The sequence below is a fragment of the Pezoporus occidentalis genome, unplaced genomic scaffold, assembly GCF_034315485.1.
Source record: "Pezoporus occidentalis ecotype Australia unplaced genomic scaffold, CSIRO_AGI_Poc_V1 ctg58, whole genome shotgun sequence".
Classification (NCBI taxonomy): domain Eukaryota; kingdom Metazoa; phylum Chordata; class Aves; order Psittaciformes; family Psittacidae; genus Pezoporus; species Pezoporus occidentalis.
In genome coordinates, this window is record NW_026915921.1 from 1,825,901 (window position 1) to 1,852,500 (window position 26,600).

General features: G+C 37.9%; 1 protein-coding gene across 18 annotated transcripts in view; it reads left to right on the plus strand.

The window, feature by feature from the left end:
* The window catches only part of ADD1 (adducin 1), a 59,211-nt gene that overhangs the window by 10,274 nt on the left and 22,337 nt on the right, over nucleotides 1–26,600 (plus strand). For all 18 annotated transcript variants that reach the window (XM_062638680.1, XM_062638686.1, XM_062638683.1 and 15 more), the window contains exons 2-9: nucleotides 18,240–18,452; nucleotides 18,959–19,121; nucleotides 20,238–20,389; nucleotides 22,956–23,036; nucleotides 24,583–24,732; nucleotides 25,624–25,767; nucleotides 25,886–25,984; nucleotides 26,374–26,550. In XM_062638680.1, the coding sequence (XP_062494664.1) occupies nucleotides 18,258–18,452; nucleotides 18,959–19,121; nucleotides 20,238–20,389; nucleotides 22,956–23,036; nucleotides 24,583–24,732; nucleotides 25,624–25,767; nucleotides 25,886–25,984; nucleotides 26,374–26,550 (1,161 nt within the window). In that variant the 5' untranslated portion in view covers nucleotides 18,240–18,257. The remainder of the gene's footprint in view (nucleotides 1–18,239; nucleotides 18,453–18,958; nucleotides 19,122–20,237; nucleotides 20,390–22,955; nucleotides 23,037–24,582; nucleotides 24,733–25,623; nucleotides 25,768–25,885; nucleotides 25,985–26,373; nucleotides 26,551–26,600) is intronic.

Below are 26,600 nucleotides of genomic sequence, written 5' to 3' on the forward strand. Positions count from 1 at the left end.
CAGACTAGTTGCATTCTAGGGTATATAAATGGGTATAATAAATGTTAGAGAAGGATGTTAAATACTGTTTCATGTCATGCACTACATTATATCTTGTGTAGTGGATATAATGTTTATGTTAAGAAACCCCAAGCCAACACAGAATTGAGCAGAATTGATAACAAGCCCTGTATTGTTTTCTTCTCATGCTGTCCTGTGTGTTGGAAGGAAGTTGCCCACAACATATGCACAGCTACTTCATTGTCTTCATATTTCTCTGCAAACTCTCCTTTGAGCTGTTTATAAAAAATTACAAGTTAGTGCAAGCTGAAGGGGTGATGTGGTGAAAACGCTGTGTACCAAGTTGCTGTGTGTTGCCCTGCTGTTCCTGTATATTGCTGTAAGACTCTATCTATCTAATAAGCTTGGAATGTAATTTTTTGAGGAAGCATTGTGCTTGTGTTTGCAATAATATCTAATAGAAGATTGGTGGTTGACAAAGAAAAGGGTTCTACTGCCTCCTTCCTGACAGAAGGATGCTAACTGGCAAATTGGGGATTCGTGTTGCCTGAGGTTACATTGTTTTTCTAATTTATTCAATTGTTAGGGCATGTTAAGTCATGATTTAATTCCTGCTGAGGTATTTCAGACCCAGGAGAAAAGTTGTAAATGCTCATTTGTGCAATTGTTTCATCTATCTCAGTAGCGCACATTACTGGATATGTTTTTTACACAAACAGAAATGGAGGCAGAAATACAGTATCTGCTTTATATTTTCCTCTTCTGTAACTCTTCGTATTTGTCTGAATGTTCATGGTGAAAGCTTCATTTCTGGAAGGAAGTTCAAGCATGGAAAGTAGTTTGGTTGGGACAGGATAGAAATTTAATGATGTTTGAAAGGTTCCTTCCTGACTGTGCTTAATGTGTGTTATTGACTTCCCTTCAGCTGTTAGCTGAATTTCCTGTTGATTTTAGGTATAAATAATTGCCAAAGCAGTGACTACCCCTATGTGTGTGCTTGAACTGGATTTGTTTCCTTTATTCACAAGGTTTTTTTCCTTTATTCACAATGTTTTCAGAACTAATGTAGAAGACTGAGGGCTAGATCTTACTCTCTTAAATTGCTGTATTCACACATAATTATTAATATGAATGGTAAGTAATTGCATAGGCAAAACATCAATGACTTAAATGGTACTTTGCACATGTTTGTTAATGTTAGCTAAGTTACATCCCAAAATGGAATCTTTTGGGGAAAGTGTGTGACAGTTATAATTTTAAAAGCTGATAAATAATAGTTAACACTTTAAACCTTGAGGGAGTGTTCACTGTTATATGGATATTGACTTAATTGTATTTCATCTGCTTTATTGTTTAGACATTCTGTCATGTCAGTTACTGTTAAACAGGTGTGAGCTAGAGATAGTATCATATAATAAACCAAAAAAATCCAAAGTCTGAAACTGTTTGGCAATGGTCTCCAGAGAGTGGATGACTGAACAGATGTCATCTGGAAACTCTTGCCAATGAGCAGAATATCTTTAGGAATACTAGTATTCTGGAAGAATGTATTAATGTGCAGTAAGAAAACTGTACAAGTTGATTAGCTTGACTTTTTGTTCTTAAAGTGTGTTTTTTTTTTTTTGACTGGACTGTGTAGGATTTGTCATGGTGACTGAAAAGGTGTCACATTCAGATAAATAAAGGTGTTGCATTGGATTGATAGAAATAATAGAAATAACTACTGAAAAGCTAAGCAATTTATTTTCTAATTTGCTTGATGAATATGACACTGGAAGCTTAGCAATTTCCACCATATTGTGAACTGGGTAATTTGCTTAACTGAAAACACACAATTCAACACTGGAGAGAAGAAAAAGATTTCTGGCTTTATATGCGTTTCTTAGTTTGTTGGTTTTTTTTTTAATTAATTTATCTCTCAGAGTTTAATCTGAGTATTGCGCAGTTGTCATAAACTGAAACCATCTTTCATTGTGTGGTCTAGAATAGCATCCCCTGTATGCGTGGCCTGTGTTAGTTCTTCTGAAGGGGATGCAGTCAATATTGGAATAATTTATATTTTCAGCAGCATATTCAGATCTGGCATTTTGATTATCTCATGTGAGAATATTGTCAACCTTTTTTAATATTTTGTCATGTTAGCTGGTGACACTCTTTTTTCTAAAGTAAATGTTCTTAGGAGTTTGGGGTGGGGTTTTTGTGCTGCACTGTGCCTCATAAACACATTAAATATAAACCGTCTTATGAAGTAAAGATGCATGTTGCCATGCAGTTTGACCATTGGAGGATGAATCAGAAAGATCTTGCTTCCCCTGCTCCCCCAGAGAACAGCAAGTCTGTATCCTTTCCAAAATGTGTTGGATTAGATTAGTTTCCCTGTGAAAAATGTTAAGGAATAGTTGGTAGAGATGGTAGCAGCTGCACAGAACAAGTTTGCAACAAGGTGGTAAAATACAGTGACCAGATGGTGGGCTGTCCAGATTTTGTTTCCATTCATTTCTTCCTATTATGAAAGATCTAGAAACAAATTAAATTTGAGATAAATCTTGTATAGGTTACTTAGAGGAGAGTAAGGAAGTTGAGGAAGACACAGAGGGATAACGTTGATAAGACTCATAAATAAGAATTGTTTGGATGTGACAGTGAAATACATTGCTGTTGAGTGTCATTGAGTATTTTCATAAACCCGTCTGATTTTTAGTGATGCTCACAGAGGTTCATGAGATGACGGGCAGGGAGGGGGAATTTAAAATATTTCCTGTTTGTTGTTAGCTGATACATCTCTGAAATTCTTTAGTAAGGTCTGGTAGTAATAGGAGGGAAAATCGTGGCCAAGTATGAGACAGGAGAGAAAGTTAAGGTTAAGTTTAGAGAATATAGATGAGAAAAAATAAATTGAAGTAGAACATTAAAATGAATTGATACTGTAAGGCCAGAAACAGTTTTAAAGATCTGGGTTACATCACACAGAGGATTTCTGTAGGATTTTTCAAGAAGAATGGGGTTTAAGCATATTATGTGTAAAAAGTCACAGTCTCTATTAGGCTGTGGGACTTAACTGCTGTGAGGTATTGTTACGGTTAAGAATTTAGCTAAGTGCAAAGTAAGGTTACACATTTTATGGTTGTAATACAAGGAATGTTTAAATGTATGTACATGGTGTAAAGTGTAAATCAGCAAATGACTGCAAATGAGTGTGTGTGCGTGTTAGCACATTGGCCATGGTTAACCAGGATATTTGGAGATTTAAGCCACGGGTTTGATTGAGTTTAACAGTTTTAGCCCTTGTAGACAAAGTTTTGATGTTTCAAAAAGGATTTAAAATCCAAAGCTACTGATTTCTGGCCCCAAGGTAGCTGAAGTTGAATAGCCTATATTTAATGTTAAAAATAGGGTAGTAAATGGCATTTATAATGTGGCCCTACAGACTACAGTTTTGTAGGGTTTCTGTTAGATTTCATAAGCATTGCATTGGGCGCTTTGTTACTGCACAACAAAGTGGGAATTGCTTGTGGCCTAATATGCATTTAAGTGTGTGGACATACTAGATCCTATTAGAATCCCTTCAGGACAGGAGCTTCTGTTGGACAGATCTGGTTCCAGGTTTGTATGGGGGGACTTGTTTACAGCTTACCTCCCTGGTCTGTTATCCAGCTCCCAGCATGACCACACAAACAGTTGTGTAAGCTCAGCAATGTGGCCAGTACAATGTGGGAATAGCTGTTAAGGAAGAATCTGAAAACAGTACTGTGCTCTTGAGAAAACATTATATATTACAAAATGTGGAAACAGTCTTAAAGAGAAAATGTTTCTGCATATAAAATAATACTGTTGTAAAAACAAATACCACATTACAGCTCAAATGCAAGTGATTATTGTTTTCATTTCACACAGCTATTCTGCCCATCTCCTCAGAGAACTGCTTACCAGCTTCTGAGGTTTTGTTGGGATCAGCTGGACTTTGCATGGGTAGAAACTTTGCTGGCATGTATCCGACTGCATGCTGTTTGGGAAGTCACTGGCAAAGCTGTGTTTAGAGTTCTGGCTTTGAATACTGCACACATACCCCTGTGTTTTTCAATTTCTGATGCCAGTAGCCTGTCAATTAAATTGAAAGAACTGTACTTACATATTTCAGCAATATTAACAGTGGCAGTAGGGTTTCTATTTTCCAACTTGAGTTAGGAATGGAAGTACTTTGACAATGTGGTGTGGGTTATTCAGGATCCTTGTCTGACTTCAGCTGATTTGACCCAAATATGTATCCTTGATGTTCACTATTTTTACTTAAATTTCTGGTTCTGGGATTATAAGACCAGGGCTGGCTAGGTGTGATTTTTTAGAGCGCAGTGGGGAAAGGTCTCTGGTTACTCCTAGGCAAACATAAACAGTTGTGCTGAGTTTTTAGAAGTTTTCTGTCTTGGTAATATTGAAAGAAAGAGTACCTCTATGGATAGGAGCTGCTTGGATAGGAGTCCAAGTAAAAATAATAAAGAAAATATGATAGTCAGTGGAGTTGTATTTAGACAAGCAATAGTAAGACAGATACGTAGAAACATTGTGGGTTTTTTACTATTAAGCTTCCAATGTACGTTAACTAAATAATCCTTGCCTCAAAATGTTAGTCTTTATGGACGCATAGTGTTCAGTTTAATCTGGAAACATGGTATGTGCAGAACAGAAGCCTATATGTTTTATACTGGGACTTGAATTTTAAGTGCAGAATGCTCAAAAGCATGATTTCAGTTTTGTTCTTTTGGTTTTAATTACGATTTTAGTATAGTTCTGTAAAACACTATAGCCATGCTAAACTGTTGTCACCTTTGGATATTTTGGTGTGCACCTCTGTAATGTTTGGGGCTGAACCTTAAGAGAGGAATTGTGTGCTTGAGACTGGTTCTCTCAAAGCTGTATGTGCCCTAGAATCTTGGGCTGGATGGCTGGAACCAGACTGAGTACACAAATACATCCAGCTTGGCCTCTTCAGTGCGAGCAGCCTTTATGAATAAACCCACTTTGTAACAGCAGAGCATGAGTTGTTCTGTCAATTAACTACATTGTGGCGTGTAAGGCCCTGCAGCCATTCTAGTACTTGAGCAAGTATCGGGCTTGGGTTAGTCGCTGTCTTCCTGCAACACAAATAGAATCTTTTTGCCATGGTCTGTGCACATCCGTTTGTGTTTTGTGCGTTTGCCTTTATTTTGATGAATCTTCAGTTGACTAACATACCTGTCTGGTGACTAGAATGTTCCTAGTTAAGAAATAGGCCTAGCTGAAACTGAAAGAGTGGCTATGATACCTGGAATGTTAAAGTCTGGGCTGCTATAGACAATTGTGTTTGAGAGTCTGAAAGTAACTTCACTAAAATGGCCATTAAACACTGTGTTTGCATGATTTACAGTGACTGGAAAAACTGGACTATTGCATTTATTTCCAGATGTAGTTCTGAAACCCTGCAGGGCAAAGTAAATGACATCTTTTTGCCCCTGTCAGGTGGAAACAGTGAGAATCTTCAGCTGGAAGATAAGTCCTGGTTTGCATAATGTTAATTTGTACAGCCATATTCAGTTGTGCAGTACTTGCCTGACAAGGGAGACAGCATGATAAGGAAGATAGTTTTCTCCTGGTGTTTCATTTGTTACTGTGTGGGTGTGTGTGACCCTTGAGGTTTACCCAGAAGTAGGAAACAGAACAGCATAATTCTGGGGTGGGGAGCACATTCACACTCCCCTGGGAAAAAGAAAAACAGAAATGAGCTGCTCTTAAAATAGAGTTCATGGGGGTTTCTTGATATACTATTTCCTAATATGGAACAAACAACAATCTGATACAGGAAATTAGTTCCAGTAACACTTTTATCCATAGATTGTGTCTTTCATGTGTAGATTAAAGTTGTCAAGAGCATTCTGAGAGACAGAAAAGAGAATGCTCTTGGCTTTGTTAACTGTGTAATGGGATAGACTTTTATCTTCCTGTTGCTTCGAAGACTGCTGTGGAATACTGTTAATATCCTTTATTATTTATTATTATTATCCAGCATTTTAAACACTGTCCAGGAATCTTCAGTGTAGGGTGGATAAAAGAGGGTGTAAACCAGTTTGTCTTCCTGAATTTTTCATCTGCCTGAAGGATTTACAAACGCCTGATTAACCACCATGGAAAGGAGTTTCTGAATTTAAATAAGCCTAGCTGTTAGCTGTCTAATTTGGAAATGGAATGGTACATATGTGAGGCTCATGTTTCAAAGCTGGTTTTGTGTGCAAGTGCAGCATAAAATCTTACATGGAAGGTTTATGTCAAAATTAATACTGAGGCTTGCGTCCTCCAAAGATACTTGTTTTCACCTGCATGCAGGATTTTGAAATCCTGTGCAATTCTATTGCATCAAGAGACTAAATTGTTCTCATAATTTATTCAGTTTTCCATCCTCCCTTCCTTCCCTCATCAGAAGTGGGAAGTCCCATAGGAGAACTGGGGGTGCCACCTGGAAAAGCCTCAGCTAAACGTGGAAGAGAAATTAATGAAAAATTCAACATCTCTGCTGCGTTCATTTGCCTGATTCAAGTCTAATTGAAACCTCCAGTCCTGCACCTCATTTGTGTACTTTGATTCACTCTCTTGTAGCTCAGACTGGTAACACACCCATCAACATTGTACTGCTTACATATCAAACTTGCTGGTTCCAGCATAATGCCTGCACACTCTCTAATCACTGTAGCAATTTCTGAGTTATTTGGAAATAATTCATGCATCTAGTCATGAATGTTCAGATTAGTTCCATCTCAACCAACGAGTCTCATAATAGGATATTTTTTTCTTGTGGGGCATTTTTTGTAGGATCTCCAAAGTTATAGGTATTTTAATCATGAATTTGTCAAGAAACATTAAGTTCACCTTGTGGCTCTGTCGCCAAGTGGTGACGCACTCTGTTACCCAGCCTCTTCGTCCTTCTTTTTGTGATTTTGTAGCCTTATTGTAATATATAAGGCACATACTGCTGCTTTATTCTAGTGTGGAAAGCAAAACTGATATGCTATTCACTTCTGGTTTGCCCTTGCTTCAGTAAGAATGTCTTGTCTTCAAATCACCACGTCAGGATGTATAAGAGCTTAGGTATGAGCGGTTATTAAGGTTTAATCAGTTCTGGTGAATGAAGAAGTTGTACTGGAAGATTTTTTTGTTTTGCAGCCCTTTTTGTAGAACTCTTTTATAAATCCCTAAGATCTGTTTACACAGAGGAAAATGTAAAAGCATAATCTGATAATTCATGAGCTTGATTTTTAGCATTTCAGTTTCTTAGGACATTTCCTTGATTAAAAAAAAAAACAACACCCAAGACTTCTGTGTTTACTTGTTTAACTTCAGTAAATCTAATCTCCACATTAGGTATCTTGTGGTTAAAAACTCTTCCTACTCCCCTCTTTAAACATTCCACTTTCAGCCTCTTGATGAACAGTAAATGAAAGTTTCTACTTTAGGTATGGTCTTTTCCATACTGGAGGTGAGATTGAGAAGTGGTACCTTGGTGTTTGTTCATACATGTTCATAGGCAATTTGGAGGGAGTGTGGGCATCCCACCTTTGCTGTTACTGGTCTGTGGAATTCATAGGCTGTGAAGTACGGAGTTGTCCTTGACAGACTGTCATAATTTCTATGGGTGACTTGAACCCTTGGAATACAGTGCATTTAAATTTGCTCTGACATTGTCAGTGAAATTATATTTGAAACTAAAATGGTTTGATCTCTAAGGTTTGGGTTTTGGTTTATTTTTTAATCTGATCAGTTTCAGGGTTTATCCCAGGAAATCTTTCATTCCAGAGGGTAGTACCCAAATGAGAAAGTCAACAGATTCTTCATTCTAGGTTCAAGGGTCTTTTCAGCATTTAACCTGAATTAACTTTAAAAAAGCCCAAACCAAACCCATAAAATTGCTCTCTTTATGTTTGCATAAAGTGAAATTGTAGCTTTAAGAAGTCTAGGGCAGTGTTTCTACTATTTGTGTGTAACTGAAGGGTGGAAGAAAAGATTCTGTAACTACTTTCTCCTCTCCTGTAACTACTTTTGTGAATACACAAAACATCTTCTAATATTTGTGGAAGAGGCTATTTTTGCAGAGTAGTGCAAAGGGTTAAATGACATTGTTCTGTTCATTGCCAGCGCCTTTCAGAAATCTCATCTCTCGCTATTGAAAATAACTGGATCCTGGCCAGAATGGGGCCACTTTGCCTCTGCACTGCTGCGTTTCAGTTGATCCTTTATGCATCATGATATTAATATTTTAGATGGGAATACTTTAAGGTTACAGAAATTTCTTGCATTTTTGAAGTATAAGGGAAGTATCTATCCCTGTTCAAAAAGGAGTTTTAATTCCTCATGTCATTTGTAGGAGCATTTGTTATTCAGAGCGCTTTTTGAAAGCACTGGATCTGAGCAGCTTCAACAGTAGTTAACATTATAGATATTTTAAATTTGAAACATAAGATTTTTGGTTTCTTATATCCGTGACAAGTATTGGGTATTTGAGTGGGGCCTTTGGCTTGTTTGTTTTTTTTTCCCCAGGCACTGATTCTGGTAGAAAACCCTCACAGACCTTTTGCTAAAGGTGGATTTTCATGTCTAATTTTAAAATGTACCCTCCCTTTTATTTAAAAGAGGGGTAGCACTGGAGGAGTAGAGCCATCAGAAAATATTAGTTATAAAGCCTTATGGGAAAAGTGAAACAATGCTATTATGGTCATATTGCATAGAGAAGGGGCCTTGTTCATTCTGCATATTTTGCTGAACCTTGTGATCAAAAGGAAATCTTGAGGAAAGAAGAAAGCTTCTCTTTCTTTACACCTTTCCTATAGATGACTTGCAAGTCATACTGTGTCCTGCATTCAAATGAGTTCTGGAGTTTTCTGCATTCTGGTAAAGCTGCTTATAAACTCCACAGTTCTCATGCAGCACGGCAGCCTTCCCACAGAGCCTGTCTGTGTGCAGTTCCTCTAGACCTGCTGTGTCAGAAGCATCCCCAAGTTTACAATGGACAGTGGTAAGATGTTGTCCTTGATTGTAGGTCCTGACCTAGTTCTCATTTCTGTCTGAACCCATTGGTGCAACCAGTGCATGTCTGCCTGAACTTGCCGGTTCTGTGAAGCAGCAGCAGACTCCTCTCGGGTAAGTGCTACCTCTCTATCGGCAGATGGCTTTCCTTCCTGGGGACTGTGTGGAATGTGTTGTTTCCTAGGAAAACCTGACTTCAAATGCATGTATGTGAAAATCATGGAAATGTCCTCACCTGATTTTATTACACTGGCCAATTAAACACGTAATTCTGCTTAGGTCAGTTTGGGCTCATTCCTTAAGAAATCGATGTGTGCATTTGTGTTTTCCCACAAATCCAGTATTGGAATTAAGAGTCTAGCAGCTTTTATAACTTCAGTTTGAGTCCAGTGTTCATTTTTGGGTCAAACATGCTGATCAGTTTGTCTCAAGCTTTCTAAATACTTGTTGGATAAAGCTGGGGCCCTGCTCTTGGGAAGCTGGTGATCTGATTTAACCTGTGCTGTGAGGTCAGAAATCTGTGGGCTCTGGCTTATTGGAGTGTTTGCTGGGAGGCTTTGAAAGAGCATGTGGGTTCACAGAAACCTAAAAATAAGCAGTATTTGGGTTAACCCTCTTTATTTTTATTGTACTCATGACCTTGATGGGAAAAATAAGTGTACTTTAATTTTCAGTACTGCTGCCACCAGACATGAATATTAATAATGGAGAAATATTTGTATTTTATATTGTCTTGGCCTCAGATATGTTCTGCACAATTAGAAGGTGAAAATGAATATTAGTGACTTGACTCATTCTTGTGTAGGGCTACCTGGTGCGTGTGTAGCTGAGTCTGTGATGGAATTTAATGTACCAATAAAGCAAGCTGGAAAAAATACTCGTCACCAGTGTTTTCTGTTGACCAGATCTCAAAGCTTTGTCAATAAGGCAAAGAGACACCATCTCTAGTGCAGCCCTTTTTATTTTATGGGCTGTTTAACTTAACTTTTAAAAACATCAACCTAAGCAATTCAGTAAGATATATCCTACCTGGTCTGATGGAAAATTTGTTCTAATTGCAGTTGGGTCTAATCGATGTGACCTGAGCACAGGTTAAGGAGGAAATTTGGTATTGTCTCTGAGTACTGAGACTGAAGAGTTGGGGTTGGTTGTTTAGCCTGGAGAAGAGAAGGTTCCAGGGGCACCTTACAGAAGTAGGGCAGAGGGAATGGCTTTAAACTGAAAGAGGGTAGATTTAGATTATGTGTTAGGAAGTTCTTCCCTGTGCTGAGGCGCTGGCAGAGAGTGCCTGGAGACCCTGTGGCTGCCTCATCCCTGGCAGTGTTCAAGGCCAGGTTGGACAGGACTTGGAGCAGCCTGATCTGGAGGAAGGTGTTCCTTGGAACTGGATGAGCTTTAAGGTCCCTCCCAACCTAAACCATTATGTGATTCTATGGTATGATTCCATTTGTGCCTTCTGTCTGACATTCAGTCTCCAGCTGTCACCAACCTACAGCACAGGAAGGTGCTATTTAAAAAAAAGTGCTAGAATACTAGAAGTGCTTTGGAAGCTGCAAATAACATGAGCATATTGTCATACTGTGCATATGAAACTTGTTTTTCCCAAATCATGATGGGTAGGTTCATAGGTCGCAGAAGTGGATAGGACTCTGATCTTGTACAGGCAGTCAAAGGTATTCTGGAAGTTGGGTTAAAACTTGTGTTTTATAAAGATTTTCAAAGCCAGGTTATTGACTTGGTGTTGTATATATATGGTTAGGAAACTTCCATCTCCATTCAAGGGCAAATGTGTCTGATATTCACTTCCAAGTGCTAAACTCTCTATACTTTTCTTAGCAGGGGTTAAGGGCCCTGTCACTTCTATGACTAGTTAACCTTTTTGGTTAACTGAACAGGTTAAACTACTGATCCCTCCCTACAAGTTAGTCTTCTGTTCTCTGGATAATTTTTGTAGTATTTCCTTGAACTCTGATATTTCATATGTGTTTTTTTGTTGTTTTTTTTTTTTTAATACATGTACATGAGAACCAGAAAGAATATTTTAATAGAGTCAAAGTTAGGGAAGGTAACTTTGCTACTTGATAGTCTTTGTTTTATTTTACCGTTACACTAGATCACTTTGGCACATCATAGTCTTTTCAATTCCTACAGAGTGATCTATGCCAGCTCCTGAATTCAGTTCCAATCTTGTTTCTTCAGCACTGGGTAATTCTGGCTTCATTTTGTCTCTGGTTGTAGTTCTTTGCCTTAACTGTGTTAAATTGAGTTTTGTGATATTACACTATTAATTATGCAATTGTGGTTTTTATTTGAGAAGCTTAGTTGAATTGAAACTCAGATTTCAGAAATAAAATTGCAGGCAAATCTTCTGTGGTATTTGGCAGATTTTTATTTGGCATGGTAATCACAAGGACACATTTTGGGGGCTCCTTTAAGTCCTTTAACCCCCTTTGGGGGCTCCTTTAACCTCCTTTTAGGTTCAACACGCAGGTTTCAGTCTCAGTGTTGGAGCAACTTCATAAAGTAAATTTATCAGAAAACCATGATACTGCTCTGAACTGTATGCCAAAGCCCATGTTTTTCAGTGAACCGTAGAGTTATTCTAGGGGCTAATAAACACCAAACTAGTGGAAAGGAAGAGTGTCTCCGTTGCCATTTCTGTCTGACTGTTGGTGCTCCTTTGGTAAGAGGCAGTGAAGAATACATGATGGTTTGCAGAGTTCGTACTTCTGCCTAGCACATGGGGAAATGCAAAAGACGGTGAAATTCCTGGCTTATCATTTACATGCAACGTTGGTGAAGCTCATGGGATTTCAGCAGAAAAGTTTCAGGTGTCTGTGGCTTAAGATACAGATTTCTTGATTTTTCTTTCCCTCCTGATTTACTGTAGATTATTCTTCCTGTTGTAGATACAGGATCCTTAATTTTTCTGTTCAGTTAGAGGATGCCAGTTAAGGAAAGACTTACAAATCTGAGAATATGGTCTTAATGAAACAATTTTTTTCTTGGTGAACATTGGTTCTTTAAACAAAGAAAATTGCCGCTTTTCTCTTTGGCAGTTGGAAGGCAGCTTGATATTTTATAAGGTAAAAGGCCTGTAGCAACTGCTGTTTTGACAGTTCTGTTATATAGATTCTTGCCCTTTATAAATACTTGGAACTTTAGGTCTAATTTAAAGCAGATTTCTAGCTTTGTTCTTAACTGTTTTCAGAGATTTTTTTTTTTTTTTTTAAATATAAGTACTGGATATAGTAAGAGAACAGGTGTTGATGAGCTTCAAATACACAAGTAATACTGTGTCCTAAAACCTGATAATAATGTTCACTCTTTTGTATGGTTCGAGGTCTCAAGTTTACCCAAATAAATTCTTGCTGGTTCTTCGTGTAACCTTGTGATCACTCAGCCCACTGTGCGAGGCCTCTGATTTCAGTGTTTGGAGAAGGTGAAATAGGAAATAATTGCTTACAGAGTATGTGCATTTCAAGTAAGGTTTGGGGACTTGGTCTGTTTTCCTCTCTCACCCTCCTTTTTCTTGTTCTCCAACACAAGTTTGTTTCTTGAAGTACTCTCCTGGATCCTAATGCATGGTATTACACAGATAAACTTACTGTTGGATTTCTCTACATCTTTAAGAGTATTTAGCTTGCAGCATCTCTGTGAATAAAAATGATGGTGCCTGCAGTCAGTACAAGATAAATAACTGTTCTTGTTCATGAAATAGTCTCTTCCTGCTCAAAAACAAAGAGCAGAGGAAATTCTGAAGATGAGTGAGCTAGGAACATTTGCTAAAAAAGAATAAAATTGTTCGTGATGTTAAGTGCGTTGTCTAGTAAGTAGTACAGTCATGATTTAGTTTCTTTGTTCCTAGGCTTCCTAAGATAGTGCCAGCTTTTCCTTTTAAAAGTTCAGTAGGAAACATTTGAAATGGCAGGAACAAATCCAGTGTCAGTGGTGCCAAAATGTCCTCACTGGAAATGATGGAAATTGCAGTGCAAATTATAAACGATTCCTCTATTACAAAGTTATATTATTATTTTTCATGGGGCAAGTTTGTTGATGTTACTGTAAAGTAAAGGAAAATGAGAAGAAATACAGAAAGTACCAGAATACTGAGTGAAGTGGTAACAGTGCAAATTTATAAACAGGCTTGTTTTCCAGATGCCAAGTGATAATGAAACCTTATTTTCTATAGACAGATGTTCTCCTTCCTTACCACCTCAATTTCCACGTGAGCTCTGTCTTTTCACAGTGGCTCAGTTACTTTTTGGGTTTCTTGCTGCACCACCCCAGTGCTGCTCAGCCTTTTCCTTCCCTTTTCCTCCCTGCAAGTTATTACAAAACAAAACCAACCTTTAAATGATTGCAGAAATTATTTTTTTTCCAAGAAACCTAGTTATTCACTGTCTTACCTGTTTAAATTAAACTATCTGTGTGTCTACTAACTCTCCAGATTGTGTACTGAGGAACGCTAAGCTGTTTAAAAATTGAGATTTTTCTACTTTCTGGATGCTAATGTGAAGTTTTGTGGTATTCATGTTCTAGAACTTTCTTCTTTTGTTTAAACTAACTCTGTAGCACTACTTCCTCTGAGGTGAATCCTGTGATGAAACTTGTGTTAGAAGAGGATGGGGAGGAAGGGGATTTTGAAAGGTTAAAGTAACCTGGAATAGTAATACTAATTTTAGAATGTTTTTGTCATCAATGCACAGTATCTGTAAATACATTATAAATTCTATAAAGCTAATTTCCTGACACAAAATATCTCTCATGAACAACCTGTTTATAGTACTTGAATACACATACGCCTGCCCCGTGATAAACACGATGTGCTGTGAGTTGGCTTGGTGGCTCTCGATTTAAAATTCAATTTAAATTTGAAGTGTTTATATATCCGTACATATTGAAAGGATGGATCTGCAGCTACTGTAAGGTGTGATTTGGGTTTTATGTAAGATTTACTTGGTTTCTGCCCTCCCCGCCCTTTCCCCTCTCCCCCCAGTAGCAGATGCTGTTCCCTCTGACTGTCTCTGTCTTTGAAACCAGCAGATTCTCAGAGAAGGGCTTCTTATGCTCTTACATTTTCCCGCCACAGCTTTTTCAGTTAAGGGTGTGGCTTTTCCTGACACTGTTGTGTTAGAGCAGGCTCTCATGTAAAACTGCTTATCGTGGCAAAAAGTCCTTTGACACCGCAGCTTATCTCACTTAGGGGCTGCAGTACACTACATCGGAAAGGACTGTCTTTGTGTGAAGACAGTCTTTATTTTTCCCTTTTTTATTGCCTGGGCAGCCTGTTGTGATTTTCAGCGTGACTTTGCAGTTTATAGAACCCTTGGCCACTGTGTGCCTTCAGCTTAAGCGTTCAGATTCCTTTTTTATTTATTGGTATCCATATTACTGAAGCTCTTTGAGAGTTTCTCATGCCTTACTGCCAAAGGGTTGTCTGAGGAAACTCAGAAATTTCAATGGCTTGTGCAAAATGTTGTCAAACATACAAGTTTCTAATTCAAAAATCAATACTTTTATCATCAGTAGCTGGCAGCCATAAAAATAAACAATTACAGTTATGTTACAACAGTTAATTACTGGACCTTGGGGAGGGATTCCATTAACTTGTGTATCTATGAAACTGAGCTATGAAACTGATATTCAGCCTTAGATATAAAATGATCCCTTGATGTTAAACATTGAATTTTCTCTTAAATCATTGCCACTACATAGCAGTGAATCAGTAATAGCTTCCCAGCAGCTGCTTGAATGCCATCTTACACGTGGGTAAAGGAGTAATACAACTTTGGCAAGACACTGTGATCCCATTTTAATGTTGCCTGTGCAGGCTGTTAGGGACCAGCTTCTTTCTAGTGTGAGTAAGAAACAGTGAAGTAATTATGTATGTGATTCATTCTGAAATAGCTTTTGGTACTCTGAAAGTAAGATGGAATTAGTGCAAATATTTAAATGCAAAATGATGATTGCAGATGTGCATACGTTCTTATTTAAATGAGACTGCACATACATGTGCTCGAGATGCAACATTACACTTAAATATATCCTAGAAGTGGAATGCTTCGGCAGGCAGGAGCAGGCCATTGTTCTCTGCTGGGGGTGCTGAGCTCCAACTTGATAGTTTTCCCATGCTTTACATTTAAGTAAATACACATGTAAGGCTGTGCTCAACAGAATGCAGTGTACATTTTGAGCTGCTTGAGCTGTTTGGTTTGTGGTTCTGTTTGTCTTTGCTTGAGGACTTGCCTTTGTACTGTTTCTAAACTCCCTGATTCCTTGTGATAAGCAGAGAATGATGAAGTTCAGACTTAGATTTGTCCGAGTGTGCTATTATTGTAAGAGGGTAAGCCGTATGTTTGGATCTGCGAACTGTCATCTTTCAACAAAAACCAGGATGTAGAGCTTCATATAATAATAATATAATATTAAACTTAATGTAGCTTAATGGAGTTCAGGAGAGGGGTTGTGGAAAGTGGTAGTGGGCTCTCAAAGGCATTTTTGAGATGATGGATTGGCAGATGGTGCAGGCTGGAGAATGTGAGAAGGAGGAGAGCATAGAGGGGGTGTTAGGGATCTGAAGCTGCCAAAGGAGGAGGGGCGGCTCCTTTCCTATAAATTCACTTGCTTAAAATTATATAGGTCTAATACCTTAAAAGGTTTTCCATGTGGATAAAAGCATTATTTCTTCTCACTATACCCTATATTTATTCCTGGGGTGCAGAGAGCTGGTAATTAAAATAAGTTACAGTAATAAAGATGTGTGTATGTGCTTACTTTAAAAGAAAAAAAGAGGGTAAAAAAAAATCCAACCATGTCTTTTAAAGCCTAAACTGATCGGTTTAAAATGAAATCCTTTAAACAGTGCAGAGGTGTCTCTGTGTGTTTATTTAGCAACTCAGTGGGTGGAAATCACTGAGCATCTAAAACTTGAGTGTCTCAAGTGCTTACATAGGTTTTGATAGTAGTATTCTCTTCTGCTGATTGTGTTGAACTGTCTCAGTTCAGTGATTTGTTCATTCTGAAATAAGAAACCAGTTGAGTTTGAAACTTGTTTTCTAATGCAAGATTAAAGAGGATGAGATTTGCTGTTTCTGCAGTCTTGAAGTAGGTATTTTTCTTCACTGCGATAATTTTGTTTAACATAATCTGCATTTCAAAATCCCTCATGTAAACTTGCCTTTTCTGTGTGCATCTACATCTGAGGTGGTTTTAGCTAATAAATATGTGAGTAAATTCCCAATTAAATTAAAAGGAACAAGCAAGTACAGTTTAAGATGAGTTGCAAAGAAAAATCTAAAATTGTAAGAGTTGAAACAAATATTGGTATTTACTAGTTATAGCATGTAGAAGACTGATCTTAAATGAACATGTATACAGTCTTTCCTGCTGCGTAACAAAGAGTTGTAATGACTTGATAGTATCAGCAGACTTTAATGGTGTTTACCTGTGCAAAACTGAAGATGGGTAATAAAATCAGCTGTTTAAATCAGGGCTCTCCTTACATTGTGAACCCCAAATCTAAATGAGTAGTATTGAAATTAGTCTTTCATCTTACTGAGACAAGGAGCTGTGTTCTCTCACTTGATTCTGTCTATTCTTCCACCTCCAGAAAAAGACCCACTAGATTTCCTTGATTCGTTTTCTTAGTAAAGTTGCTAAATGCTGTGAAGCAAGGGGTTTCAACAATGCTTGTTTCATATGTAATGTCAATAATTGCAGTTTGTTGAACTAGCAAGCCATTCAGAGTTAAATATTCTTAGTACAGTTCACCGAAGTATAGTTTGTGTTAGTGCCATTTTGTTTAGTCATGTACAACATGTAAAAAAATAAGAACTTTTCTGAAGAAGCTTTACTTTGATACGTCAGATGATCAGGAATCGGAGGTTTGAGTCTCGAGGTGTTGCAAGGGTGGCTTCATTGTACTGGTTGTTTGCCAGTGGAAGGCTTCAAAAAATCTTCTAAAAAAGGATTTTGGAGTGAAAGTTATAATATTGTGCCCGGAAAACTGGGATAATGTTACATAAAAGGTTCTTGTGAGTGAAAGAATGATGTGTATATGAGCAATACCAGCCGAATTTTCAGCCTTTCTAGTAGATATGTGCAGTTGCTGATTACAACAAACTGAAATGAACCCTGACCAGTGGGTTGCGTTTGTGTGTGTGCTTTCCAGATTCCAAACCCCACATGCTAATGTAGTGATGTGCATGTTGTTGAATGAACCTAAAATAAGTATCTTTGTGAGAACTCTGCCTTAGGTTCCAGTCAGTATTTCTGAGTTTGTCTCCAGAAATATTTGCAATCTGAGCATGTTTTGGTGGGGCTGATTCTTCTTCTTAATAAACACATGCAATATCCTATTTTCTGTAATGATTTAAATTCTGATGTATACAATATTCTTTTAATTATGTCTGATTTAACTTTTTAAGGAAAAAAAGAAAAACACAAGCAAACAAAACAGTCACCACCAAAACCCTAAACCAAACCCAGTGAGTTTAAGCCTCATGTCTTGAACATGTCTGTCATTGCCTGTAAGAAGGTTTTGAAGGGGTTCCATGCTTCTGAAACATCAAGCTGTGTAGATAGCTTCAGGAATTGGAGGTAGTTTAAATGGGAACTCTTGTGTTGGTTTACGTAACATGTACGCATTGACTTGTCCTGTATGTTAGCCTAGTTTTCTAATCTTATATTTTTGTTATGTTTTTCTTTTTTTTTTTTTTTCTCTTCTGAAATATTGCTATCCCTTTGCACAAACGCAGTTTCTGTGTTTGGGAAGCCACACTAATTTTAGATGGAAGGGGGCCTACAAGCATGCTGGAAAAGGACCCTTCATCAGGGACTGTAGCAGTAGGACAAAGGGCAGTCAATTTAAACTTAAACAGGGAAGGTTTAGGTTAGATAGAAGGAAGAAGTTCTTTACTGTGAGGGTGGTGAGACACTGGAACAGGTTGTCCAAAGAAGGGGTAAATGCACCATCCCTGGCAGTATTCAAGGCCAGGTTGGACAGAGCCTTGGGCAACACTGTCTGGTGTGAGATGTCCCTGACCATGGCAGGGGAATTGGAACTGGATAATCTCAAGGTCCTTTCCAGCCGTAACTATTCTGTGAACTGTTATTCTGAAACAAGAAACACAAGTTCTTAATGATTTCCTTGCTTGATTTATTTATTTCTCCTCTCTGCCCCCTCTTCTTAGGTTCCTTGAAACTGTGCTATGAATGGTGATTCTGGAGTGGGGGTGGTGACTTCACCACCCCCAACAACAGCTCCTCATAAGGAGAGGTATTTTGATCGAGTTGATGAAAATAATCCAGAGTATTTGAGAGAGAGGAATATGGCACCTGACCTTCGCCAGGATTTTAACATGATGGAACAGAAGAAGAGAGTCTCCATGATTCTTCAAAGCCCAGTAAGAAAAGAATGCTCCATCTTCAAAGTTATACATTTATTATCTGTATTTGTAATATCCTCATGGAATTGGAGAATTTTGTGGTATCTTAGATCGATTCAATCTTTTTTCTGGTTGGCCTTTCTTCTAGAGTATCCTAATTGTAGGCTAATTTTTCGTCACATTATCTGGTTGAATTTTTATTCTCTTTTCTATTTCTTCTACTTTTCCTTTCGTGTTTTATGTTCAAGTCAATCATACATCCTGCTCCTTCTTCCAGAAATCTGTATTATTGGTGTTACTTGAAGAGAGAATGCTGGAATTTCCTTTCACAAACAAAATAAGTGACTGGTGTCACTGGAGCTCCAGAAAGCAACATTTCCAAGTAACAGTGTGCACCCAGTACTTCTGCCCTGAGCTGTTTTTCAGAAGAGATGTAGGATGTTTCTAAGTGCTAGAGAGAAACTGTGTATGAAAGGTTGAAGTTCATTTGAATTGCTTTATAACATGCAATGTACTCTTGCTAGGCTTTTTGTGAAGAACTGGAATCTATGATCCAGGAGCAGTTTAAGAAGGGGAAGAACCCAACAGGTTTACTGGCTTTACAGCAGATTGCAGATTTCATGACAACACATGTACCAAATGTCTACCCTGCAGCACCACAAGGCGGAATGGCTGCCTTAAACATGAGTGAGTGCACCTTAATTAGGAATAGTTGAATTCTTTTTTATTTCAAAGGTTTAAAATGAAGACAGTGTGAATGAGAAGTGATGTGAAGTTCAAACACCATCCTGTTCTGCTTGCAGGAACATTGCAAACATGAAATGAATTTATTAGTTTCTAAATGCCACAGTGTAGTGTAGTGTGATTCATGTGTATAATTTATATCAAAAGCTATTTCAAGTATGTTATCGTAATTGAAAAGTAAGCCTGATAAGTCAGCACTAGTAAAAAAACCTCAAGATTTAAATATATTGCTAATATTTACCCCATAGATTGTCTGCAGAAAAATAAAACGCTCTTTAGTAGTCTAGTAACAGTGAAAGTCTTTAGAAACTAATTGTTTTTGCCACTGAAGTGCTGTTTGCAGCCTTCCCCTGTGAAGTGAGGCTGTAGACAAGAACATCAGCAAGCAAAACAAAGAAAGAAAACAAAACCCAGAATGTGTGAATGCATGTACACACAGGTTTTGCGTTAAGATAATATAAATCCTTGCCATCCTCCAAAATAAATCTTTTCAGACTGTAAGATGGCCTGGTTCTGCTTTATCACAGCACATTTCTGATTGCACTGTAACTAGAACTATAGTATTTTTAATTATTTACCATAATCCTCCTCTCTCTAGCTTGTACTTAATTGTGCCTAATTAAATGAATCTCTGTGTATCTTTTTGGATGTATAGTTCTCCTGCTCAGGAATACTAAATCGTGTATCTCAAAGTGGAATATCTGGGGTTACATTTTTCTGCTAACAATAAGTTGGATTTAGCAGACAATAGTTAGCTTTAAAGAGAAAATAAATACTTTGCTAAGGAATGTACTATTACCTTAGCACTAATTAATACTAAGGAAAGAAACAAATGCCAAATCTACCAAAGATAAATGACCTTGTCTGAGACTGCCATCATATTTATGTAATAGAAATTGACATTATAGTAGTTAAAGTTTTCTATCCATTTCTCAGGTTAATATGTTGATATAATCTAGTAAGAACAACCACTGTAATAGTGGTGCGTGGTTTTAGGTTTTAACTGATGTTGACCGCAACCTCTCCTTGTGCTTCTTTTTTACCCCTTCTCCTTTTCAGGTCTTGGCATGGTGACACCAGTGAATGATTTGAGAGGATCAGATTCCATTGCCTATGAAAAAGGGGAGAAGCTGTTACGATGTAAATTGGCAGCTTTCTACAGATTAGCAGATCTCTTTGGCTGGTCTCAGCTTATTTACAATCATATAACAGTGAGTATTGAATCGACAAATAACTGAACCAATTGTTTTAACCTACAAGAGAATTACTTCCCTCCCCCAGCTGTCATTCTGTCTTTGTGTGGAAGAGAAGCAAAGTGGTATTGAAAGCAGTATAATAATGTAGAGATTTGTCGTTGCATTTTAGGAATAAGAACTGCAACAGCTTGGATGTCAGTTACCATAGCCTGAATAGAGTCTTAAGAGAGTGTGCATGAAAGTTCTTATGATGAAAGTCCTGAAAGACTCAGTCTTTTAGTATCTTAAATGCTTTGAATAATTTTATGTATTATTCTTCAAGGTCATGTCTTAGTTTTCTTGCTAAGTACTAAAATACCTTCTTAGTCATTCAGTTGAATTTTATAATTCAAGGTACCAACCTTTTTGAAAAAGAAGCCATAGTGTTTCTGAACATGAGTGAGCTACTTAGCTTAATGCAGTGTGCCAACAATTTTCCTTGTGACTGAGTAATCGCTGGCATCCATAAAAATAATGACAGGGAGGTCAAATCAGGGAGGTTTTATATGCCAGAAGAATGATCAACATGAGTCCCATGAGTAGAGTCCCATGAGTAAAGTCCCAGCTGTGGTGTGCAAACCAGTCAATTGTTTTCCTAACAGAGCTGAATTGTATTTTTCTACATAGTAGAGATTGTTCTTTATGTATTTTCAGTTCTTCTAGTTGCAGTGTGACTGAAATATGGTAATTTTGTTATTACTGCTTTTTGAGATTTCAGGGTATATTATTTGTGAAGTGGTGAAGCTGATAAATGGTATGGGTAGGCTTAGGATCAAAGCAGATTGTTAGATTCTTTCAGTAAGGGAACATATCCAGTACAGTGGTTCTTGTGAGCAACTCTGTGCCCCCCTGATTTTACGTATGTGACAGGAGAATTGATTTTGTAAAAGGGATATTAATGCAGTGTAAAGATTATTGAGCAAGTGGGTGTGAAGATGGCTCTCAGTATAAAGTTCAGCCTTGGGGATGTTTATGCATTTAGATAAAAAGGTAACTAATGAAAAGCAGCATGCCTGAGGAAGTGCTTACAAAAGGGGCATGTGATTGGGATGGAATGCCTCAAGTTTGCTTTCTTTTGGTCTTTCTTCCTTATACCCATACATTAATTAGTAATGTGGTAGTAAGGCACTCCTTTGGAATGTGTTGAATGCCTACCACTTCATGCAGAGGAGGAGTCTGACACAAGGCTTTCAGTTTTTTGTGAGTGGGTGCTCTTAATTGCCAGGTGGTTACATTCAAGTTAAAAGCTGCCAGTGCACTCTTTATGTTAGAGAAAATTTACAACAGCTTTCTGTAAGGGTCATAAGTCTCTGTGTTAGAGGAGGAAGGAATTGTGAGTATATGAGAGCTATGCCAATCTGGACATATCGAGGAGTTGGATAGAGTAGCTTCTTTTCTGGATCTCTGTCAATCATAGGCAGCTGCTGTGTGTGGAATTGTTCAAACTGGTGCAGTCCTGATGCAGAAGCAGAATTACAGAGCATCAAGAGCTTTCATGTCAAGCACAATAATGTGCAGAGTAAACTTGGGTGCCTCCAGGGTTAGGCAGAATTTGAGATTACATAAGGCACACATCACTCACCAAGTTGTGGTTTGCTTGAGGGCATGAGCTGTTTATTGGATCGAATCCTAAAGCAAGGTGGTTTGTGGGTCTTGCTGCTTGTTTATCTTGCATTTGAGCTTTCCTGTTAATATTTGGGGTATTTTGAGTAATACTTATTCTTTGTCTTGCATAAATAAGTAAAATATTTTCTGGATAATTTACACTTGTGCAGTGGAGAACTGTTTTGGTGATCCATAAAAATACAGGTTAACTTCAACTAACTGGTTCAGTTTAAGGCTCTTATGCTATACCATGTTACCAGCTGGTTGTAAAGAAAGCTAGATTTGTACTAGAAGCTTTTGGGTGACTTCTTTTGATCAACTTCTTTAGAAATTTTCTTCCCTGCAGTAGAAGTATATCAAAGTGTGTATGTATTTAATGTTGCAAATAGTAGAAGACATAAAGGAGCATAAAGTAGCTGCATCGTGGGGAAATGAAAACTCAAATATAATTATAAAAATACTAAAAAAAAAAACCAAACAAAAATACCCCAAACACAAACCCTGGGTAGACTCATAGCAAAATAGGGAGCTCTCTCACCTGTCCAGTAAAACATTTGAAGCCTTTTAATTCTCCACTGAGAGGCACCTAAACTGTCTAGCTGGCCTGTACTTTTCATTGTCCAGATCGTACGCAGATGTGTCCTAAGATGTGAATGGTGTGAAGTCAGAATTCTTCTTGTATTATAAATTCTCGTTGTGTGAATTAAAAGAGCAAAAACATAACTGAAGGTCAGGATATGTGGTAGAGAACCTACAAATGTGCTGTACTGCTCACAGTATTATCAGTTATAGCATACATGAAAGTCACATTGCATATGTTACAGGTGTACTTGCCCATTCCATGCTCAGGAAGTGATGGTAACTTGCATGGGTTTGGGCCTTCTTGTATGCTTTAATAAGGTACTTCTAGCAACTTTTACTCTTGTTTTATCCTTAGGCCAGAGTAAATTCTGAGCAGGAGCACTTCCTCATTGTACCTTTTGGACTCCTTTACAGTGAAGTTACTGCATCCAGTCTGGTAAGCAATTACTATTTTTCATAGCTTTGAAATACGAATGACTGAATCTGCTCTGTGTATCTGTCACTGTTATCCTAGAGAATGTTTTACTCTGTATTACATGTTTAGAATAGTTTTATTGAATGTGACTGATTTTGGTACAGCTGAGGTCTCTCCTTGCACATGTTCACCACCAGGTGTTCTCCAGTTGACGTAGCTGTAAAGAGGAACCAGGTCATTTGGACTGCTAATCAATCACATCATGCCCTTGAAAGCTGCCGGCTGTTAAAGTCAGGCTTGTCAAGGGAAGCAGTGTGTGTTTCAGACATAAATGATGCAAATCAGTTACAATTTCAAGATATTGTGTCAGATGCCTGATTTAGTTACCATCATTTAATGATGTAGCTGAGTGTGTAGATAAATTATATTTTTGAAGTCTAATGATGGCAGTTGAAGACATAACTCCCTTAACTGTTAGCTAGTGGGAGGCATTTTGTGAGTGTTTATCTTCAGTGTAGTCTCCACTGCGCTAAAGGCAACTTGAGTTAATGTGGTTGACTCTCTCTTGCACTGAAATGAAACAGGAACTTTTACACTATTCTGTCTACCTGGCTACTTTCAGGAAAGTAATGTCTAGCAGAGAGGTAAGGTAAGTGTGTGCAGAGTAGTAACATTTCAGACTTGACACCTTAAGGTTCCAATACTCCCCCTCAGCTATCTGTAAAGTTGGCTCTTTCTTACATAACTCCACCTTAAACATCTGTAAAATCTTAATTGAAAAATCTGTAAGCAAAGGAATGGAGAAAACTGAGACCTGCCCTACTGCAAGATTTCTGGAAGAGGGTCATGCTGTACTAGTGTTCTGTGTGTTTTGTTTGGGGGTCTGTGTTTTGTTTTGGTGGGGGGGTTTTAAAGGTGTTTTGCTTGTATCTATCAAGATATGTAAGTACCTTGAGAATTAAGTTTGTGTGAAGATAGTGAAATGCACACACACACGCGCTACTTACACAGAAGAGAGCATGTTCAACACAGAAAACAGCAGCAGGATTTAATAAGAGTGATAAGGCACCGGCTTAGCCAGTTGAGCATGCTGACCAGCAGCCTGCCTACATGGCTGTCCCTTTATCACCTCTTTCTCTTAATTTCTCATATGCTTGTTCTTCCCTTCTCCACTCTGAAACTCCATTTTCTCTGATCGTGTTCAAAGTCCTGTTATTCCCCTTCAGGTGTCTGCAAAGTTTTCAAGTTTCTGATGAAACTTCACCTTAACTCTGAAATGTAGCCATTTGTCACAGTGCTGTCTGTAACTGTCCGTTTCTTGCACCATTAACTGCTACAGGCAGTGATTCCTTGTGTCATATGCAGTAATTTCTCATGTCCTCTTCAGGCAGCTTGATCTCAAGCTGGGGCCCTGGTCACCTGCCTACAGCCTTATCGTGCACATTTTGACACTTGCTAAAATAAAATGCTAAAAGAAATAAAGGGTTAGAGCTTCAGTGATAGATACTGAATTAAATCACTTTGGCAGTCATGATTCATTGATGAAACTAACTCTTTTCATTCGCAGGTTAAAATCAACATTCAGGGTGATGTAGTTGATCGTGGAAGCACTAACTTGGGAGTAAACCAAGCTGGTTTTACTTTGCACTCTGCAATTTACGCAGCTCGACCAGATGTTAAATGCATCGTTCACATTCATACTCCAGCAGGGGCAGCGGTAAGCACACTTTTGAGTTTGTCATCTGTCCTGTTTACCCCCCACCCAGCTAGAAAATAGGTTGGTCCCCCTTAATCATAGATTTGCTTCCTTTTTGAAGGGCACAAAGCCTTTAAGTCTGCCTTCAAGTATGTGGTTCTGTTTGAATCAATGAGATCCTCCTTATTTGGTTGTTAAATGAGTGGTCAGACAGCGAAGTACTGTATTCGGAAAATACGTATTTCGTATTTATGTGTCCTTTACTACAAAAGACCATATCCTTTGACAGTGAGTCATAAGATCTTTAGCATGTTTTGTAAAGCACAATTTATCAAGGTTTTCTTAAATATTTGAAGCTTTTAAAATACCTCTCAGTAGAGCAAATAGCTACAAGTCAGTTTTACCTCTTTGGAATTTTTTGAGAGTCATCTGATGACGCTGTTTCAAAGGTCACATTCTGGGGCAACCATTTTAAGGATAAATGATCAGATTGTTAAAATTGTGAATTACAGTCTTAAAATGCTCCTTAACTTTACCCTCAGTGCTGTGTCAAAGTTCTTAACTGAATTTCTTCTTTTGGGAGGGGAAGTTGCCGAGTGGAGTGAAAGGAATGGAGGATGAATTTGATTTTGGTTGAGGTTTTACTGCAGGTTGATTTGGGTTTTTTCCCTGAGTCTTTCCATCTTGGTGTCGTCATGTAAAAGCAGCCATGACCCAGGATCAATGTGGCTTCCCTATCCAATCCAAAAGTTGTGAAAACTAGAGCCTGTAGGGGTGGAGTATAAGACCACTATGTATGTGGCTGTACAGACACCTATATATAATACATAAAAACATATTTTTAATAGAATTCTTATCATTTTTTTTTTTTCTGTTGCAAGAAATTAAGTTAGTTGTTTTCATATTTCTCAGGTATCTGCAATGAAGTGTGGTCTCTTGCCAATTTCACCTGAAGCACTTTCTCTAGGGGAAGTAGCTTACCATGACTACCATGGTATTTTAGTGGATGATGAAGAAAAGGTGGTGATTCAGAAAAATTTGGGGCCTAAAAGCAAGGTCAGTATTTACATCTGGAATTAAAGAGAAGTATGTTGGGAGGGGGGATTGTTCTTTAATCAAGAGCAAGGGAGTACTTGCCTTACTGCTCTTAACTTTCTTTGTAATGTCTCTCTAGGTCCTTATTCTCAGAAACCATGGCTTAGTATCAGTTGGAGAGACTGTTGAGGAGGCTTTCTACTATATTCATAATCTAGTGCTTGCCTGTGAGATTCAAGTAAGAATTTTAGTATGTTTTTATAATAATACAGTCTTCTGTATTCACCTTCAGATAGATTTTGCACTCTTTACCTGGTTAAATTCTTGATCTAAACTAACATGGTGATTTGTAAAATCATTTTATTATTCAAGGACATCCAAAATACTGATTAAACCAGTAACTTTCAAATGCTGTGTTGGAACCACTGATTTGGTATATACTGCCTGTTAAAATGTTTTTGCCTTAAGACATTTTCAAAGCCTTAAGACAACTTTTATACAAGTATGTTAATTTATTTAGCTTAAAAAAGAAATATGTTTATTCTGTCTTTTCTGATGTCAGTTTGGGAGGGATTTTGGTTCTTTTCTCCCATCAAGAAACCTAAATCTGACTTTATTGTTTCTAAGGTACGTACCCTGGCCAGTGCAGGTGGACCTGACAATTTAGTGCTTCTAGATCCTGGAAAATATAAAGCCAAGTCTCGTTCCCCTGAGTCTCCAGCAGGTGAGGGTACTGTATCCCATCCAAAATGGCAGATTGGCGAACAGGAGTTCGAAGCTCTTATGCGAATGCTTGATAATCTGGTAAGGCATTTTTGTTTGTTTCATATGATAATGTATAAAATATTTTAAAA